This window comes from Opisthocomus hoazin, chromosome 16, assembly GCF_030867145.1.
Source record: "Opisthocomus hoazin isolate bOpiHoa1 chromosome 16, bOpiHoa1.hap1, whole genome shotgun sequence".
Taxonomy (NCBI): Eukaryota; Metazoa; Chordata; class Aves; order Opisthocomiformes; family Opisthocomidae; genus Opisthocomus; species Opisthocomus hoazin.
The window spans coordinates 19,446,542-19,465,796 of NC_134429.1; the positions used below are offsets into that span (position 1 = coordinate 19,446,542).

Genomic DNA, 19,255 nt, shown 5'->3' on the forward strand with positions numbered 1-19,255 from the left:
CCAAAAAGCAGCTTTGCCTTTGTAAAAATTGTTGGACGAGTGCGTGTCTTCTCGAAATAAAAAGGGTACCCATGGCAACAACAGTATTTTGGAATGGGAGGGCTGACAGGGGGTTAGAAACCCCAGCAACAGGCTACAGCTCTGCCAGTCAAACATCTTTGGGTGGAAAAAAATATTACGAGCGTGTCTCAGTTGTTTGCTTGAGCCTGCTGCTCCCAAAACTGGGGTTCCCCGAGGCTACTGCTGTCAGCTTATTCTCTGAAGCACCAGCCCCTCTCTCCCAGAGCAGCAAGAGATGCTGACACACCAGGAAGGAATGTGGGCTAACTTCTGCCCTGCCGATCTTCCCATCTCAGAAACACAGGACGCGGGTGGAAATCGCTGTGGCTGGGACTGTGCAATGCATCAGGAGCTGTAGTTGTTTGACTGCCTTGTGATGGAGTGAGAAGAAATGGAAACAAAACGTCAGGTGACAGCAGTGAACCCCTACACACGTTAGATCGGTTCACAAGATCCGGTTTTTTAGAGCATGTTTCCTTGAGAGACAAATGAAACCCACACACCACACTCTGCCCCCCAGTTTACAGGCAGAAATACAGAGCCCGGAGCACATGTACAATGCCACATTTGCATCACGACGCTGCACACAAACCCACCAGAAAAGACTGAACCCTGCAAGGCAGGGATGTGGAGTCACAGATCGGCAGCATTCCCCAGCAAGACAGGCTATCGAAGCAGCGTCACTGGATGTGTCAACAGAAGTCAAAATGGATACCCCGCATTTGATTTGAGCCCAAGGAAGAGCTCTCGATTTAAACACTATCATATAAACCCACTTGTTTGAAGAAAAAGTATTAAATGCATCTCAAACTTGCGTCACTAGAGCCACAGGCAGACAATATTTTGTCCATGTAAAATTCATTCTGCAGGCACTCCAGAACCAACCCGTCCTCCAGCACTACACACACAACTGCTGGCTACCAAGGAGTGGATTCCCACCAAACCCCTCTCGAGACTCCAAAGCTAGCGACAGGTGCTGGAAACGTAGCTTTGGTGGATGCAGCCAGGCTAGAACGACAGACTGGAGAAAGGAGATAAGAGTACAGCAAGGGAGTAACATGGGTCCTCAGCCTTCCCTACTGGGATCTCTCCATGGGCTAAAATGTCACCCTCCCGCCGTCAGACATTTACGCAAGGAGGACAAATGGGGGGGGAGAGAGGGAGGGGCAACATAAACATTCTGCTTGCATTGCGGCAGCTCTTGCCAGAGGAACCAAGCACTGGTCAGCAGGCTCAGAAAAGCCAAATCTTCCTCCTCCTCCTCCCCCTTTACTGGGGAGCCCTGTGCTGCAGCATCTATCCGCCCCAAAGAAGCTGGCAAGACTTTCCCAGCCCCAGATCACTCTCCCGAGATGAAGATAGGTTTGTTTTCCTTGCAAAGGCAACGGGCAGTAGACAGCATGAAGACAAACTTTCCTAAAGACCCCCTGCCTCTCCATTCACTGCCCGGACAGACGCTTCGCGAGAGCGGAGCCACATCTCAGAGCCTGCCCAAACAGTCTCGAAGGCCTGGTTTAATTTTTACTGCTTCACGTTTAGAAAGCTGTAGGACTAGTCTTTGTGGCCAAAGGGAACTACGGGGAGAAGAAATGGAATAGACGTGACGTAGCTGAACTCGCCAGTCCCGCACACGCCGCTCCCCTTGCTGCTCCGAGCAGCGATTCAGACCCAAGGCTACCCTAATTCTAGGCAGCAAAGGGGGGAAGGAAAGAGGCGACGTCTTCCTAGGGCTCTTTAAAGCCAAAAGCCAAACCTCGCTCCCCAAAGGCACCCAGCTGGTCACTGGGCTGAGCGGCACCAGCACCAGCGGGTGATGTTGGGAGAGAGGGAAGTTCAGAGGGCGCGCGTGCACCCACGGAGAGCAGCCACTCACCTTGGAGCTGCGCAGACAGCGCTTCTTGCTGCTGTTTGTATTTCTGGGCCAGGGCTTCGGCATTCCGCACCTTCTGCTGCAAGTGGTGGTACATAAAAACTCCCGAGCCCAAACACGCCACGGCCACCAGGCAGAACCCGGTCTGCAGGAGCCCCTTCTGCCTCCTCGAACACAAGCTGGTACCCATGGCGGGCCCGAGGCGCAGCGATGGAGCGCTCCTTCTCCGGCGCAGCTAACGCATCCGATGGCTGTCGCCCACCAGCCCCTTCCCGCCGCGAAGCCGCGGGTCCCGCTGCCAAGCCGCGATCCAAGTCTCGCCTTCGCTCCTTCCCAGCGCTCACAGCAGCCGCGGCCGCCCCAGCCGCGTCTCATTCCTCACCGCCCGCCGCAGAGGAAGGCAGCCCGGAGCCGGGAGCAGCAGCCGAGGGGCCGGCAGACGCATCCTCCGGTCCCCAGCGGCTCCGGGGGACGGGACCGGGGCTGCCGGGGCGCAGGGGGACCAGCGGACGGGAGAGAGGAGGAGGAGGAGGAGGAGGAAGAAAACTTTTGCTTCCCATGTGCTGCAACGGAGGCGGGGGGGGAAAGGGGGGGTACCTCGGCTCTTCCCACCTCCCCTTCTGGAGCGCCGACCGGAAAAAATAATCCGGCGGGGCGACGAGCGCTCCCGCCGCTCCCCTCCTCCTCCTCCTCCTCCTCCCCGGGAGGAAGCGGCGGCGGCGGGGCCGGGAGCGGGGCCAGGAAACCGGCGGCGGCATCCGGACGGCGGCGGGTCCGCCCTGCGCCGGGGAGGGGGGGGGCCGCTGCCCCGGGGGTTCCCGCATCCCCCCGGGGGGGGCGGGGGTCCCGCTGCCCGGCCCGCATCACCCCGGAGCGCGGGGGCTTCTCCCCACCCACCCCTCAGAGCCCTGGTTCAGGGGGGTGTCAGCATCACCACCCCCCCAAGCAAACTCGGGGCACCAACCTCACCTCTCTGTTTAACGCTCCCTTTTCTAAAGGAGCTGGCCCACCCTCTGCCGCTGCCGGGAGACAGATGAGGGACACCTGCGCTAATGAACAAGGAGGACACATCTTGAAATGATTTCTCGAGAAGCTGAAGGTTTTGAAGAGCTGTTGTTTCCTTTCAGGAAAGTGTGGGGGGATGAAGCCCTGTGGATGCTACGCAGAGAAGGATGCACTGGAACAGGGAGGCTGTGGAGTCTCCTTCTCTGGAGATATTCCAGACCTGCCTGGACAAGGTCCTGTGCAGCCTGCTCTGGGTGACCCTGCTTCAGCAGGGGGTTGGACTGGGTGACCCACAGAGGTCCCTTCCAATCCCCACCATGCTGTGATTCTGTGTGAGATGAGTTAGGCTCCTTCAGGGTGTCCAGGCAGCCGCTGGCTCTCCTGAGCAGCTGCCCTTAACACGGGCTGTTCTCTTCTGGCAGAGCCTGACTTGTTTTATCCACGTGTGTGACGCACAGCTGTGTCCTTAGCAGCCCTGCTTCCCCATCCCTGGAAGCCTTCACGGTCAGGTTGGACAGGGCTCCGAGCAGCCTGATCTGGTTGAAGATGTCCCTGCTCATGGCAGGGGGGTTGGACTAGGTGGCCGTTAACGCTCCCTTCCAAGCCAGACCGTTCTATGATTCTATACTTCACGGGACAGGCAAAACTTTCTGGAGCCTTGCCCACATTCTGAGCTTCGATCTGCTACTTAAGACCCCCAGGTTTATCATGAAACTTGGCTGCACCAACAGCCTGCCTGTCAGGTTGGCTCATCTCTTGTCTGAGCTCACAGGGATAATTCCTCCGGAATTCTGCCAAGCTCCGTATTTCAGGCATCTGGGGAACAAGCAACAATCATAACAATTAATTCTTCAGCAGCAATTCCCCTCCAAGAATCATGCGTGGTTTTATAAATGTTCACCAAATGAGCTTCACAGTGCTGCTGGGACGCAGCTGAGTGGCGTTCCTGTCTCCCTAATTTGCAGATGGGAAAACTGAGGCACAGCATTCCTGTAAGGTTATGATTTATCCAAAGTAACTATTTTTTTTTATATTTGGGGTTTTCCCCCCCCACCCAAGCATTTTAAGTGGATTTGGTGTGTTGTTTGAGCTGTCTGCCAGAACAAGGGTGCGACTCAGCCTACTGGAAATCGGGTGATTTGGCGAACAGTCCTGGCTCTGAGCACAGCTTCCAGAAAACATTATATATTTTCCTTAATGAATTAACTGATTATTCCAGACTTACTGCTTAGCTCTTTCTGAAAGCCAGAATAGCACTGATGTGATGCTTTGTGCAGCCTATGTCTGCTGTGGACCATTTGCCTGTAGGACCAGGGATAATCTTGTTGATTCACGTCCCCTCAGTTCAAGAGACACCCCAGCTACACTATACAGAGGGTGTGCATCAGGCAGCCTTACTGTCCAACTGCTTCTTCACATGACTGTCCCGGGGGCTTGCTGGACGCCCCAGCATCTCTCCAGGGTGTTTGTCAGGAGCTGGAATGTCTTCTGTCTGCATCTTGAGGACTGAGGAGGCAGCCTGTGGGATGAGGGAATTGAGTCTCAGTTTTGCCTCTATTCAGCACATTCTTTTTGTTTTTTTCTCCCGCTCTCATTAATTACTTCCTCATGTGCTGGGTCCTGCCTGAGAAACACTGGGAATTTCTGAGGTTTTGACAGAGAGGACTCTGGAAAAGGTTAAAATCCTGAATTAGGGAATGGCTATCTGAGAAAGATTTGATTGACGATGTTTCTGTGATCTTACACTGTTCTACCACTGTAATAAACTCAGTTACAGAGCTAGCTCCATATTTCTGCACCAGCTCTAGGGCCAGATGAGTAGCACAGCCCCAGCAAAGAGCCAAAGCTTCTTGCTCGTGCTCTGCCAGTGTTTATGTTTTGTGGCCTGCTAGCAAAATCCCAGCGCACTGAGCACTGATCCCACTTCCCCTGCACTCAGTGATAAAATCCCCCACTTCGGTGCTGTTCTTCCACATCAAAATAATATAAGGGTCCACGGCTTTAGCTACTCTTATAAGATGTTTTCCAGTTTTCAGGAAAAGCTAAACGACTGCAGGACCCCAAAGAGATCAGGGCATCTCAGTAGAGCACTCAATAAACAGCCAAAATGGGAGCAAGCTTGTTCACAAAGATGGGAAAATAGCAGCACAGAGATTGGACTGCCTTGTTCTAGGGCACATTCCCCCAGAAATGAAGTCTCTGTTCTAAGATCCATGGCACAAACCCCCATCTTCAGGGAGTTCATTTTTATCGTGCCTAATTTGTATTTAATATTTTAGCTTGACTACATCTTTATGCTCATCTGACTGGGATAGATCAGAAGTTCTCTTCGCCAAAGATTTCTGTGCAGCAGATGAAAAAGGGACATCTTGATGATTTTGCAAGGCCCAGGTTGGATATTTACCCGCTATTCACTTTTGCACTTTTTTCTTTTAACCGTGCACTGTTTCTGAAAAGGTGTCACATCAGCCAGCTCAGAGGGTACTTCCTTGAGCAAATTACGACAACATCCCACATCCCTCGAGGTCTACAGCCACTAGGCATCTCAGCAAGATACAAAGGGGAGGGAAGCACCCTGAGCTAAACAAATTGACTGTAGGTGACAGCTCTCTTCAAATCCAACTCAAAATGCTTTGTGCCTCAGGGATTATCTGATCATCTCCTTTTGCTTCCTCTAATCCAATGGGTGATCACATCTGACGATAGCTTTAAAATAATAATCTGAACCAAACAAGCAATTCCCATGGGAAAGCTCAGACTGTATGTACTTGTAAAGAAAATGCCACTTTTCCTCCTGTAGAGCAAGCCATGGGTATTAACCATCTGCACAAATATTGCAGTCCTGGAAAGCTCCATCCAGCTTTAATCAGAGCTTTGGATTTCATAGCAGGCATTTAATCGGCTGTGGGAGTGTTTTCAGCCAGGTTGTGTAAATGCTGTCAAGAAACCAAAGACACATGTAAGGAATGTGCTAGCAGGAGGCAGAGGGGAGGCTTTATTGCTTAGAGATTGCTGTTTCACAACAGTTTTTTAAACACCTACCGACCAAATTGGCCACATCCACACCCCATTGAAGCTGGCTAAGCAGCACACTGTAGCCCTACAGCCTTTCTGCATCTTGCAGGGAGATCCACTCGAGGAATCTAGTGCATAAATGTTGGAGGGTGTAGGCTGAGCAGGAGAGGAGCTGGAGGCAGGAGTCTAGTGTCTGAGAAACGACAGGCACAAATGTTTAAAAGAGAACTTTTTCTCAAGTGGGCATCTGTCCATGTATGTGCATGAATTTACAGCGTTAGAGGCATCTGTGCGTCACGCACCTCCTGGAGGTGCCCGCCCTACCACACGCAGAAATTCCCAATTAATTTCTTGCAGGAGTGAAAGTGCCCTAAATTAAACAATTCCTAGGGGCAGCTCTCGTCCCAGTCTCTCCAAGGTTAAGGGCTGGGAAAGCTGAACTATTCCTTCCTTCCTGTAACAAGAAGTGACAACTGCTAATTAGGATCCATTAGAGGGTGCCCCAGGGAACCGATGGGACCGTTTTTCGGCATGCATTGTTGGAATTATTTTTTGTCTTAGAGTGGCATGTTGCCTCAGCCATCTCGGTTATCTTCCCCAAGCCTATGTGTGTATTTTGAGTCATCTTGCTGCTGTGCCATGCTCCAAACTAAAGGTTATGAGATCTCAAGAAATCCTGATGCTCTCACAGCCTTGTCAGACCTTAGGGACAAGTGCTGAAGAAACTGTGGGCATGGTCACAATATAAGAGAATGTGAATGGGGGGAACATAACAACTTTTTGAGGTACAAGGCTCCAGGCTCGAACTCGTCTAGCAGACTATTCCATAGAAACTGGAGCTCAAGGAGGTCTGCGCTCACATCCACGACTGCCAGAAGATGTGTCAACACAGCTAGCAGGCTGGCACCAGCAGAAAGCCACCATCTATCTATAAAAACTGTTGGTAACTTCAAGTCCACAGAACACATTTTAAGTGTAGGGCAATCAAGGTACAGAACAGATAAGCTACCTCCTTGAGGCCCTGAAGAATCACACCTTACCCAGCTCAGTGTACCGCGGTGTCCTTCCATCAGAGCACAGCTGTCCAGCGGAAAGGCCAGAGAAGCATCTTTCACCAACAGTCAGAGATGCTCCAAAATGCAGTCAGGGAGCTCAGACAATTTTGAACCCACCTTACTGAAATCCACCCTGATGATATCGACGTCAATGCAGGATCCAGGCTGGAAGGAACCTGTCCTCCATGCAGCTGAGATCTCAAATCGATGACACGTACACAAGACTAAGCATATTTGAGAATGGCAGACACGCCTCAACAACTTCTTGTAAGACCATTCCAAGACAACCTAGATTCAGCTATTTCTGTTGAGAAGCACCCATCCATATTCCAGCAGAAAGTGGTTGGTGTCTGGATATTTTCGCATGTTACTTGGTACTTTCCTTAAAACATCAGCTCCCAGAGTCAAAGCATTATGAAAGAAAGTCATTATTCTTTCAAAAAACAATCTACATTCCAAGCACTTATAGTGACAGAAAAGCTCCGGAATGTGAACTACTGCATCTTAATTCCTCTGGAAAAAGAAAGGACATTTACACTTTAATTCAACCTTATCTTTAACAGGTTGGACTGGTAATCTTCCTGCAAAGAGGGTACCTTGCCTGGAGTGAGAAGAAGCTGTTCTGAACCAGTCTGGGTTTTGGGTTCCTTTTTAATCAAAAGCAATAAGAATTGGTTTCAGAGGGACAGAACAAAACAAGAAGGGGCAAAGAGCATATTCTCCATGGAAATGCATCACAGTACAGAGGCCTGTGACTCCATTGCCTGTTTTCAGTGTCTGCAACACACACCAAGCCGTGTAAAGGGAAGCCAGTGCCCTTTAAATACGCACAAAGCCTTTGCTGCCTTACCAAGGTACAGACATTTTTATTAGAGCCAGGGAACATTCCAGCTCTCAAAGGTAATAAAAATGCGGTTTGCCAGAAAACAATAGCAAACTAGCAAAGGGGTTTTTGGTTTGTCGAGGTGCTGCTAAACTCGCTGCTACTGCCTCTCTCAGTGGGGTTCCAGCATCAGCCCCCCCTTATAGGACAAAGACTCCTTGTATTCCTAAACTCTCCGGGGGCTGCTGCGTCTGGCCCAAGCCTCACAGCTGCGTGCCTTCAGGACTCGGCTGAGCCTGTCCCTTGGGGCTTGTGAGCCTCCGCGCATGAGCTGAAGGACCTGGGGATTCCAGCTCTGCGCTCTGCTCAGCCCCGGACCATCAGGTGGCCAAGTCCGTGGTGGTACAGGCTCCTCTTCTTTCCCTGTATCCTTTCGTTTCCGTGTCAGGTTACAAGCAGAGATGCCAGGAGAAGTCTTTGCACATGGCTAGCGTGGATAAAGCCTTAACTGTCCATTCCAAAGAAGCAGTAGTGGAAAAAGATGGTTGAACTGGAGTAAAGCCAGCGAGCCAAGACCTGCCTGCCCATGAGGCAGTCAGTAGTGGGAAGGTGAGGTGGGGGGAGAGGAGGGAGGACTCATGTTGAGCAGCAGGAGAAGAGCTTGGCAGGACTAATCACAGCCTGCTGGGCTCAGCCACAGGTAGAAGCCTTCCTCATCTTAAAAGTGAAGGAATTTATCTCCAGGATTTCAGTTTCCTTCTATTCCACATGGGCTCTGTTCTAGCTAGAGAGAAATAGTGCCATGCAGAGAGGGAACACTGGCACTACCACAGAAATTTTTCTTTCTACATGACCACTGAGTTTTATGAAGTCCAGTGTTAACCACTGCTGAATTCCATCTGTAGAGCAGCGTTTCAGACTCATGCTGTTCATATTCATACGCTGTAGCACGGCCTGGTGAAGGACTCCAGATGTTAGTACAACCAAGACAGCACAGCATTTTGCAATTCTTTCCAGCACCTCTGTGATGCTGGGGTTTATTTCTGCCTTTTCATAAAGTAACCCAGCGAGGCACTATTCTATAAACTACAATAAAACATTGCTGGATTTGTCTTGTAGTATCTATTTCAGAAAGTCTGCATCAGCTACACCATTCTGGATTGTCCAATAGTTTCTCACACTGGCAGGAGGCAGGATTCTGTGGGTACAGATATTTTCTTTGATCTGTGTGATGTGCCATTTGTCACTGTACTCTTGTGGGGGAATTGCTGGGAAAAACAGGACTTTTTAATTGTATTCCCATATGACTGGTTGGCTTAGCCAAGACTGGAGCCTGACGAGGCAGTCCGCTTCTCAGATAAACAGATAATGGTGAGAGGAGAGGTGAGCAGCACGGAGCTGACACAGCACCCTCAGCAGCAGAGCTCCAGTTCCTCTTCCAGGATTTTCCGCTGCCTCACGCAGCATCTGGGGATGACAGAGAGATGTGAATTACTCTACTTCATGGCGTCACTCCAGTGTTTTTCCAGGGGAAGCTTCATGCCTGCACATGAATTCTCTTGGAATCACCCAGCCTCGTCAGTCAGACATGGGAGTTTTTGTTTCACTTTAGGTTTGGTTTTATGTTATCCAGATGTCCGTGATACATTTTAAGCATCAAGCTGGAAAGATCAGTTATGAGCAACTTAAGCTGGTGTCGCTGCACGCTGGGTGTCAGCCAGAGAGATTTCAATCTGTTTTTTAAGACCCCCATAAGCCAGGAGCTGAAGTCATCGCTGCTTTGCCATTGTCTCTTAACTGTGGACATCAGCAGATAGGATACGGACTTAGGGTGAGATTTTCTAAATTGCTTAATCATTGTTGATTTTAAATAGAATAGAATTTCCTGAATCATGCATTTGTTTTTTCAGATTTCACTCAGTGTCCCACGTTTCCTGCACAGGGATAACGGGAACATCATCTAAATGTTTTTGCCTGAGAGATGCTTCGTTGATTCTGAGGTCCACATCTGTTTGCAGAACAGTGACAAGAGGATCTCATCTACCACTCAGATTGACTATCTGGGAATCCATCCAAGGTGATGGTCTTCAGCAGCCTCCTTCTAGGCATACATCTCCAGCTGGCGTGGAATGGATATGTTTAATAGTAAGAATTCAACAGGGAGAACAACATGGAGCTATAAAAATGGAAATCAGTTCCTGTTCTATATTAACCTGTCAAAAATTTTCTCCATGGCCAACAATCAAGCTGACACTAAGCTAATTACAGAAAGACCTCTAAATAAGAAAAATTATTACCTGCTTGTATTTCCAGCTCTACATGTCTGACCAGCCCAGAAATCTTAAAATACTGTTGCTCATTTGCCTCCCTGCACACATACCAGAGGCCGTATTCGGAGATAAAAGCTGCAGAAGTGCCTGTTACTCTCACAGATCCCGTAGCTGTACGCACAAACAGCCAATTTGGCATGCAGGCACCCAGCTCTTGCACAAAAATGCACGCTCTAGCCAGCGCTGCCTTCAAACTCAACCTCAAGGAGCAATTACAGCCACATAAACTCCATTTCTTACATAACGCTAAATAACAAGCTTCATGGAAAGTGACTCTCCTGGCCCTCTTTATATGATTTAGACAAGAAAACAGCCCCTTTAGGGCAAACTCAAGCCCCTCTTCTCCAGATGATGAGGGACTGTTGATGGTTAGTACACTGCCTGTTGGACTCAGTTCTGCAGCGCACTGTGAAACACCCCAAGGAACACAGCACAGGGCAATCGTGCTGATACTCACGCTTTTTATCTCTGCCAGTTACTTCCCTCTTTCCCTGCTCCTTCTTTCTTTGCCTGCTCTTGGGTTACCATTGGCATGCCCTCCATACCTCCAATTCAGCACAAAGGCACATGGCAGTATCTCCCACTCCTCACTGCAGTATGCTCCCACCAGACTTCATGCCTGGTGTATGGCTAGGAATGAGTGATGCCGTAAGTGAAGGAGAGCCCACCACATCCCCTTCCCCGGGCACCAGCTGCCCCGCAAGGACCATCGGGAGCAGAGAACGGACTCTTCTGGTAGGGGAAAGAGGGAAGTGTCAAATGTTCAGCATTACGATGCTTCCTTCCTCAACAGCCTAGAAAACTCCGCTGGTCCTGCAGCCACGACGTGATGCCCCTTCTGATGGATCTCCCACTGGCACTAGGATTTCATGGCCTGGGTTTTGAGCCACTGTTTGCAGAGATCTCTAAACCTGGACTTGCAAGGGGCTCCCAGCCTTCGTTCAGGACGGAAAGGGTGGGGCTGCTTTGCGCGTGTTTACTTTTAAAAATGAACATGCTTTTAAAAAAGGATCTGGCAGCATTTACAACAAGAGAACTATTTCATAGAAAGATTGTGAATACAGTCCAGCCAGAGAGGCATGAGGACCTAACTCCCCGTTGGTGCAGGGAGGTACAACGCCGAACATTCATTTACAGCCACACAGAACTTGACCTCAGGTACATGAGTAAGTTGCTTAAATAATTGCAGCAGCAGAAAAAAAGGGAGGATTAGTTTCCTTGTCTACTCCACGGCTGGGACCAGATTCATCACTGGTGTAATCCCACTGATTTCACTGCAGTCACACTTGGGAGCACTTTGGGATTTTGAAGGCTACATTAATGCAGCAGGATGCTGCGCTCGCAGGCTTTCCCGACCATTAGCATTCTGATGTGGTAGAAATTCATCCCATAATACAGTGCCGAGAATTTTAAAATAATAAGGAAGCAAAGATGCCTGCTGTCACCATTGCTAGCTAATTATAGCAGCATGGACAGACTTCCCTTCTCGAATTCCATATGCCGTATTTATCTGTCACAATAAATAAACCATATGAAAGAGGGAAGGCTGAGAAGACATTTCTGATTTTGAAATCCTCTAACCCTAAAGTTAGAAATAGATTAAATAATTGAATGGCAATTTGCCTATTTATGTTTTCATACAGCTTTTCCTCATATCTCTAGATGTGCTTCTGCAGAAGTGGGTGGCAAAGAGGACAGGGGAAGGACTCACTATTTGGCAATTCATTAAGAGTTTCCCTATTAGACTCCTCCACTCAGCCCTGGGCTTTCAGCACAGCCATCCCAGAACTCCACTTGCACTTGGCTTCTGCAGGGCCAGCCTCAGGGCACGCATCTCCAGATGGCATCACCGCAGCACAGCTGGCAGACAGGTTTTGGTTTGCTAGCCAGAAGCTGGACCACTGTCGAGGCTAACTACAGCTGTTTCCATGAAAGCCACAAGGCCACCCACCCTGTGTCCTCCCCAGAGGAGTGTCATGAGGGGAATTTTGCAATGAGGGCACCACAGGGGCTGATACTGGCCCCTCACCCAGGGAGATGTCTCTGGTCTATCACCTGTCCGGTACCACTACTCTTAATTATTATTCTTGGTACGTAGCACCTTTTTTAGACTCCAGCTATCCAGAAAGCCTATTTTGCTGCTGCTTGAACTGGTCTGGCAATACCACCAATGTTAACTCTGAAGTTACCATAATATCTGTAATAATATCAATATATTCTGATGTCATATATCAGAACCATTCTATGATTCTAAGTTGCCACGATGACATTGCTGATTGAACACGGGGAGTGGAAAGGATGTGCGTTGTCAAGAGGTGATCGTTCTGCATGGCTGACCTACTCAGCAGCTCGCAAAGAGTCGCTCCCCCTCTCTTCTCATGCTCTGCTCTTTTTTCTGCATGGAGCTTCTTGGGATACCAAGTCTGGTTACTACCTGCTGCAGTACGGCCTCAGTGTTCTTGCAGTTTCAAGAACTAATGCTCCACTAATTTATAAATAAAGAACCAGTGCAGGTAACAGCATGAAACCTGCTGTAGTTTTGGGGATTAGTCTGCCCTGGCCCTCCAGTATACTAAATCCTGCTAAACCCTCCTACAATAAACTATGCAAGGATTAGTAAGTGCCTCCACCACCCAATTAATCATGACTATGTGAGCCAGTCATTGCAAACAATAACACTCTTGACTCGTGCACTACAGGTTGGACAGAATTGCTTGGCCTTGGTTCCTAGCCAGCACTGGCATTCGTACACCCTTCCCAGGGTACCTTGACGTCAAGTTTCCAGATATGGTTTCTAAAGCTCAGCCAACGCCGTGTCGTGCAGTGCCATATATCTCTCTGCTGATCACAGCCCTGGCTGCTCAGGAAAAAAATGTAAAAGTAGATGGTTGCTTATATTTTCCTGATCCACTACCTATTTGTGTCACATAGGGCAGTAAAGTGCTTGTTCAAATGTTGCCTCTGCAAATAGTCATTGCATTAAAATGTTTGTCTCTGTAATAGTTGCAAATTGAAATAAGGCAAGACTACATTGAAGGGGGAAAGAAGGGAAAAATGAAAGAATTTGTATGTGAGATAACACCATCAAACAAGAGACATTCCATTATTAAGGCTGTTGCGTGGTTTCTCCCTGCACAGAAACAGGGCAGGAGACTGGATCCCAGCTTTGCGATGTAAACCAGCCGGTGCCAGTCACGCCAGAGCAGCTGGCTCACTTCTTTACAGGAGTGACCCCGGAGAAGCATCAAGCCTGCTGCCCTGTGCCCCAGCACGCCAGCGCAGTCGGCTTCTCAGATACCCACACTCAGAAGAACCAGAGCGCGCAGCCCGGGCTGAGATACACAGGACCCCCGCAGCTCCCACTGCTACCAGGATTTCTGCAGCACCGAGAGATCATGCTCTCAGGAGACAGATTCTTGGCTCAAGGAGATCCCAGACCTAGATGTGCAGACTATACTTGGATTGGCAAGGGTTGGGAGGGTTTTGGTTCACAACTAAGAGATATGTGGCCGTCCATCTGTAGTAATTTTACGAATCCATGAGTAGCAAAACTAGTAGCTGAAACAGGCTGCAAATTTAGAACCAAAACTAGATTAAACTAAAGCAGTGAAGCAGGCAGAGGAGCTTCCAAGACAGTAAGCAGCAGCGGGATCTCCACTTCTCTTAGGAAGCCACAGTGGACTAAAAGACCTCAAATGAGCAGTAGCGAGACTATATTCTGAATCCATCTTTGACTATATTGCATTAGATGCGAATGGGTGGAGGTGACCTGGGTAGCAATGACTTTGCCTTTCCCTAAAATCACTAATCCTCCACACAGCAAGGCTGGATTTGTACAAGCCAACCTCACCACTTGTCACTAGACTGCTATTCTACAACACCAAACTCCATTTCCTAATGCGCATCTACAACTGCCTGGTCCCTGCTCTTTGTCTGCTGGTCATTAACACCACATTCAGGACAGAAACGCAGGAAGGCTACAGTCTGGCACAGCTCAGGGCTGCTATTTTCTGCAGCTTCCAAGGACAGTGCGCTTTCTCATTGCTGCCACGCGCTCCCTTTATGAACCCAGATGGTAACAAGTCTCAGGATTACATGCCAAACATGCTGAGAATTTATCTGACCATGTCTACACCAAGCCGCACGTCTCTATCCAGGATTTCTGGAGGGCTGCAGGCATTCTGGCTTGTTCACGGACATTGCTGATAGGTTTCCAGTGGGAGCGCGGAGACCCAGCGCGCCGCTTCTTACACGGTGTGTCGCAGCAGTGTAGGGGGATCGGACCCCGATGCAACCTCGGCGCAGCGAAGTGTGCAGGCTAATTACGGTAGATCCCCCTTATCTCATTTTACAGATGAAACCAAGACAGAGGCTGCTTCTTATAGGACTCCAGGGAACTGGATGAAGTTCAGCAGCAGACAACAGTGCTGCTCTGGACGCCACTGCCAGCACGGCTACACAGCTGCAGCCCCCAGGCTGAATACGTGACACCGTTATATTTATTTGCCATTTGCCTTATTGATGGCAGGCTCTATTCAGCATATGCTTTGCAGAAATTCGTTAGCAAGTGTCTTAAAGCTCCCCCTGAGGTTTCAGATTGATATATGAAGATCCAAGCTGTCTCTAGTACTTTTTACCACACTGACTGGGCTGCAAAAAGCAAGATGGCAAAGGATTGTCAGCTAAGTGAGTCAGTAGATTGTGCAAACACACATAGATGGCTCAGAGGAAAAACTCTACCAAATTCAAGTTAACAGATCTACACCACTGCAGGCCACACAAAGCTGGACCCACGCTTTGCCTCTTACGTATCAGTTACCTTATTTACCTTTATATTTATTGGATATAGATGGTGTCCCAAGACACACAGTGGCCTTTTAATCTATACATCTGTTATACGATTGCCACAGCAGCTTTGCCCCAACTCCTGGCTCATTTTAAATCTCCTGTTGTTTAAACCAGCTCCTGAAAGACCAGTGGCTCGAGACATCAGGAACCAGTTCAGCTGCTACAATCTGAAGGATTCGAACCCCAAGGTTTGCATTAACTTGGAATCATATTTTTTTCCAGCAAGAAATGTGGACTGAAAAATCAGGATAGTTGTTTTTCAGTGCTAAAAATTGTTAGAAAGGAATAAAGAGGAATTCCCCTTGGGTTTGGGTTCTGTTAGGCTGCGGTTCCGTTTGTTTCAGCGGAGAGACCTAGATGTGGAATTGACCTGCCTCAGAGTTAACTCCCAAAGCTGGGGATTGGATGTAGGTCGCTTTCTGGCTTGTTCTGAGACTCAGCTGAGCTTGAAACACTGTTCAGCTTTCACTAAAGAGTGGAAGACACACTTACCCTTTCTGTTCTATCCAGGTCACTGCCTCCAAAGGCAATGCCACAAGGTGTGATCATAAAATCAGTACCTGTTTGCAGCGTGTGAGCCAGGGAAAGCTGCCATTTCCAGGCTTTGCTTTTAAGGAGAGAATTCTCTGGACCAGTCTTTCCACATACAAATTCCTTTACTAAGCGTGCGAAATAGGCACTGCAGGACATAGCTGTTGGAGAAAGTGTCCTATACACGACCTGAAGTCACATTTTGGACCTGTTTTCCCCCTAGCAGCCAATATTTTTTGCCCATGTACTGTTCAATCACCTCTAAAGAACATCACTAAATTGCTGCTGCTGGTGTTGCCATCGCATAGGCACCGACCTTCGCGGCCCAAGGTTCACACGTGCCATGTCAGGAAGCTGCAAAATGTTGAGGAGAGTTCCTCTGTGGGAAAAAAAAAAGCTGGTTAACAGGGCTAAATCCGTATAGCTTCTCTGACCCTGACGTGGCCTTCCATGTCTGGTAGAGAAGGTGCCTCGAGCAGAAGCCCACAGAAACAGCCCGTGAACATTTCTGTCTAACAGCGGCATCCAGTGGGCAAAGAAAGATTCCCAGTAAAATATTTGGAAAATCAGGATGGGGCCCTGGAAGAGCAGAGGTTTCGCTCCCATACCCACAGCGACGCTTCCCCGCTCCTGCCCCTTGCAGCGAGCACTGTAACGTCTGAGCAAGAGACGGAGGTGAACTCAGGGTTACTAGATGCCAGAGGATGCGTGTTGCAGGAAGATAGGACCAAAGCAGCGTAGCAACACAGGGTCAGAGGAGGTCCCAAGAGCCCCTCCAAGCCATACTCTGTACCAAACAGCATCAGTCCTACCCTGCCATTGCAGCAGCGCTTGCCTACACGGTTCCTCATGCCATTTTGGGTAGAGATGTCACAGCCCCCTGCCAGCTTTCTGCAGCATCTCATTAGCCTTAGAAAGTTTTCCCTAACCTCCAACCAGAGGTTTCCTTGGTGCATTTTGACCCATTGCTCCTTGGCCTACCCCCTCAGCACACAAACCAGGCTCTTTCTCTCTTCTCAGCATCAGCCTTGTGCCTGGGACAGTTACCCCGTTCCCTCGTGTCCTGCCTTCTCTTAGGCACAGCGCTTCCTACGCCTGTCCTGCAGCCGTTAAACCTCAACAGGAAAACTCCTCACGTCCTGCAGACTGCCTCTGGGTTATACGTGCCAGGCTGCCTCATTTCTTTTCACAGATGTTGCCCCACAAGGGAAAGTTCACTTGAGCTCATGCTTTTTCCCACACCAGAGAGGTTCGCCATTTGCAGTACCTTTGGTGTTACTGCACAACAAAAACACCACCGCTCCAAAGTGCTTATGTACAAAGAAAGGCAAAATCTCATCAAAATAATCACAAAAAAGTTTTTATCTTGGCAGTGGACTAAGGTGCTGATGCTGTATGACTTCGTGTTTGCCTGAGCAGGTGACTCACAGTGCAACACAGGTTTCCAGTTCTGTTTTATTAAAAAAAGCCTGACTAAATATCTTAGAGTCCAGACATGCAAGTTCACACGTTTACAACAAGCACGGGCAAAAGTAAAGCCTAAGATATGTTGATATTTGTAGAGTGAGCACAAAACAAGCTGCTCTGAATGTGAGTGGACCTTTCCAGACGATCGATGCTGGCGGTACTCACCTGCCCCAATGTATTTCCGTGTTTATACTGACACTTACACCTGCCAGGGAAAGAGCAAGCTGAGGGAGGGGGGGAGCATCAGTGCGTGCTTAGGTCCACTTACAAGGACTTGCTATGCCAGTCTACGATAGCAAAGACTAGGAGTAAAACAAAACCCCAAGCCGTTCGCTCCAGCGGAGCCACGCGTGACGCGCCCCTGCGCAACGGAACGGGACTGGCAAGCAAACGGGTGGGTTGACCAGGAGTCTCTGACCGCAGCAGGGCTGAAGCGGTGCCGTGAAAAGCCAAAATTGAAGACTCAATAGTCAGAGGGCTATTAAGCAGGGATTCTTTATTGCGGCGCCAGGCACATGGGGGATCTCTCCTCCAAACGTGCGTGCCAAACACCCTGTCGTTTCAGGTTAAATACAATCACAATATACATATTAATTATATTTCTGAGAAATGCGTAGCATGTTCATGACTTCCCCATAACTAATTAGCATATGTTAATGTCTTTCCCGCATGTTTGTTAGCGTCCTCGGGTGGTCTTTGGGGGTCTCAAGATGAAGGCTCATACTCCTCATCACAGTGCCCGCTGGTTGACCTTTGTCTCTGCGCAAACTCAGTTCTAAGATCAGTATGCCGTGTACTTCCAGGTTGTTTTGCTCTGGTCTTGTTGTCCTCTTGGTGCCTCTTTCTCTCTGCAGCTTGGTGCATCTGCCCTCCCAAGGCTGAGCTGTCCAAGTAACGTTATTTAGGAGTCTTTCTATCTCAGAGCTTTCCTATCCCTCCCCAAAACAGCAAGTCAAGTTTGTCCAAGTAGCGTTATTGAGGGGCCTCTTTATCTTAGCGCTTTCCTGTCTTCTCAAAACAGCAAGGATCTACTTTAGTTTAATTACAATCACTCCAGTAAGTGGAAATTTTACGTTTACAGGTATCAGAAGTCAGCAGAGTGGGTCCTGCCGCGGGGACATGGGGCCGGCGCCAGCAGTGCCACTGGTACCAGGGGCAGAGACGCCGCCAGCTCCTGAGGAACAGCTTTTAGGTCAACACGTTCCGTGCCTGCGTGCCACCCCCGACCCCACGCAGGCCACACCCCAGCCGGCACCTTGCGAACAGCCGTCCCTGGCAGGGGACCTGGCGCCCGCGAAGGAGTCACCCCGAACCCCAGAATCTCCCTCGCCGTGGGCCGCGTCACCCTGCAGCCACCCCAAAGGCTCAGCCGCCTGAAAGCGGAGCGGCGGCAGAAAAACGATCCCAAACACCGCTGACCCCCGCCGCGCCCGGGCCCGCCTCACGCAGCGGCGGTGGCGGCCGGGGCAGGAGGGCCGCGCCGGGGCAGCCCACCGCCCCCTCCCGCAGGCCCCGCGGGCCGGGCCGCGCCGCGGGGGCTCCTGGGAGTTGTAGTCCGGCGGCGGCCCGCGGGCAGCGGGTGGGGCCGGCGGAGAACTACCTGTCCCGGCATGCCCCGCCGGCGGTCAGCGGGCGGCGAGAGGCCTGGGCGGGGCGCGCCGGCGGCCCCGGGGAGCGGGGGCGAGCGGCGCCGCTGCAGCAGCCGCGGGGCGGGCGGGCGCGGCCCGGCTCCTCGGCCGCCTCCCGGGGGTGAGAGCGGGCGCCGTGAGGGAAGCGGGGCCGCCTCAGGGTCCGGGAGGCCGCAGGGCGCGGAGGGGTCGCGGGGCGTCGCCGCCGGGCAGGGCCTGAGGCGGGCGGCTCCCGGCGGGGCCCCGGGGAGCGGCTGCTGGAGCCGGGCTTGAGGCCGCCGCCGCGGCGGGGGTCGGGGCCGGTGCGGCCGAGGTGTTGGGGGGCGGCGGTCGCGGCCATGGTGCCCGCCTGAGCCGCTGCCCCCGTGTTCTGCTCTCTCCCCCAGGCCACCGGGGTCGGTCCGCTGCTGGGGCTGCCGCGCCGAGGATGCCTGAGGGGGAGAAGCGCGCCCGGCCCCTGGCTCAGGACAGCGGCTTCCCGAGGGGCTGGCTGGGCTGTGTTCCCGCTCGGCTCTGTCAGGTACGTGCCTGGTTTTTCCCTTTTTCTTCCTTGGGCTGGGCCGGGAATGGTCTGCTCCAAGCGGGCAGGCTTCTTTCTGCCGCGTTTGGCCAGGGCTGAGTCC

At 50.7% G+C, this 19,255-nt stretch overlaps 2 protein-coding genes across 5 annotated transcripts in view; one reads left to right on the forward strand and one right to left on the reverse strand.

Moving 5' to 3' along the window:
• LOC104329350 (uncharacterized) overlaps positions 1–2,631 on the reverse strand; it is a 40,093-nt gene extending 37,462 nt beyond the window's left edge. For both annotated transcript variants that reach the window (XM_075437382.1, XM_075437383.1), the window contains exon 1: positions 1,934–2,631. In XM_075437382.1, the coding sequence (XP_075293497.1) occupies positions 1,934–2,120 (187 nt within the window). In that variant the 5' untranslated portion in view covers positions 2,121–2,631. The remainder of the gene's footprint in view (positions 1–1,933) is intronic.
• Positions 2,632–18,681: 16,050 nt separating this feature from the next.
• MIB2 (MIB E3 ubiquitin protein ligase 2) overlaps positions 18,682–19,255 on the forward strand; it is a 51,238-nt gene continuing 50,664 nt past the window's right edge. For all 3 annotated transcript variants that reach the window (XM_075437639.1, XM_075437641.1, XM_075437642.1), the window contains exons 1-2: positions 18,682–18,753; positions 19,019–19,152. The gene's annotated coding sequence lies outside the window, so the exon portion shown is untranslated. The remainder of the gene's footprint in view (positions 18,754–19,018; positions 19,153–19,255) is intronic.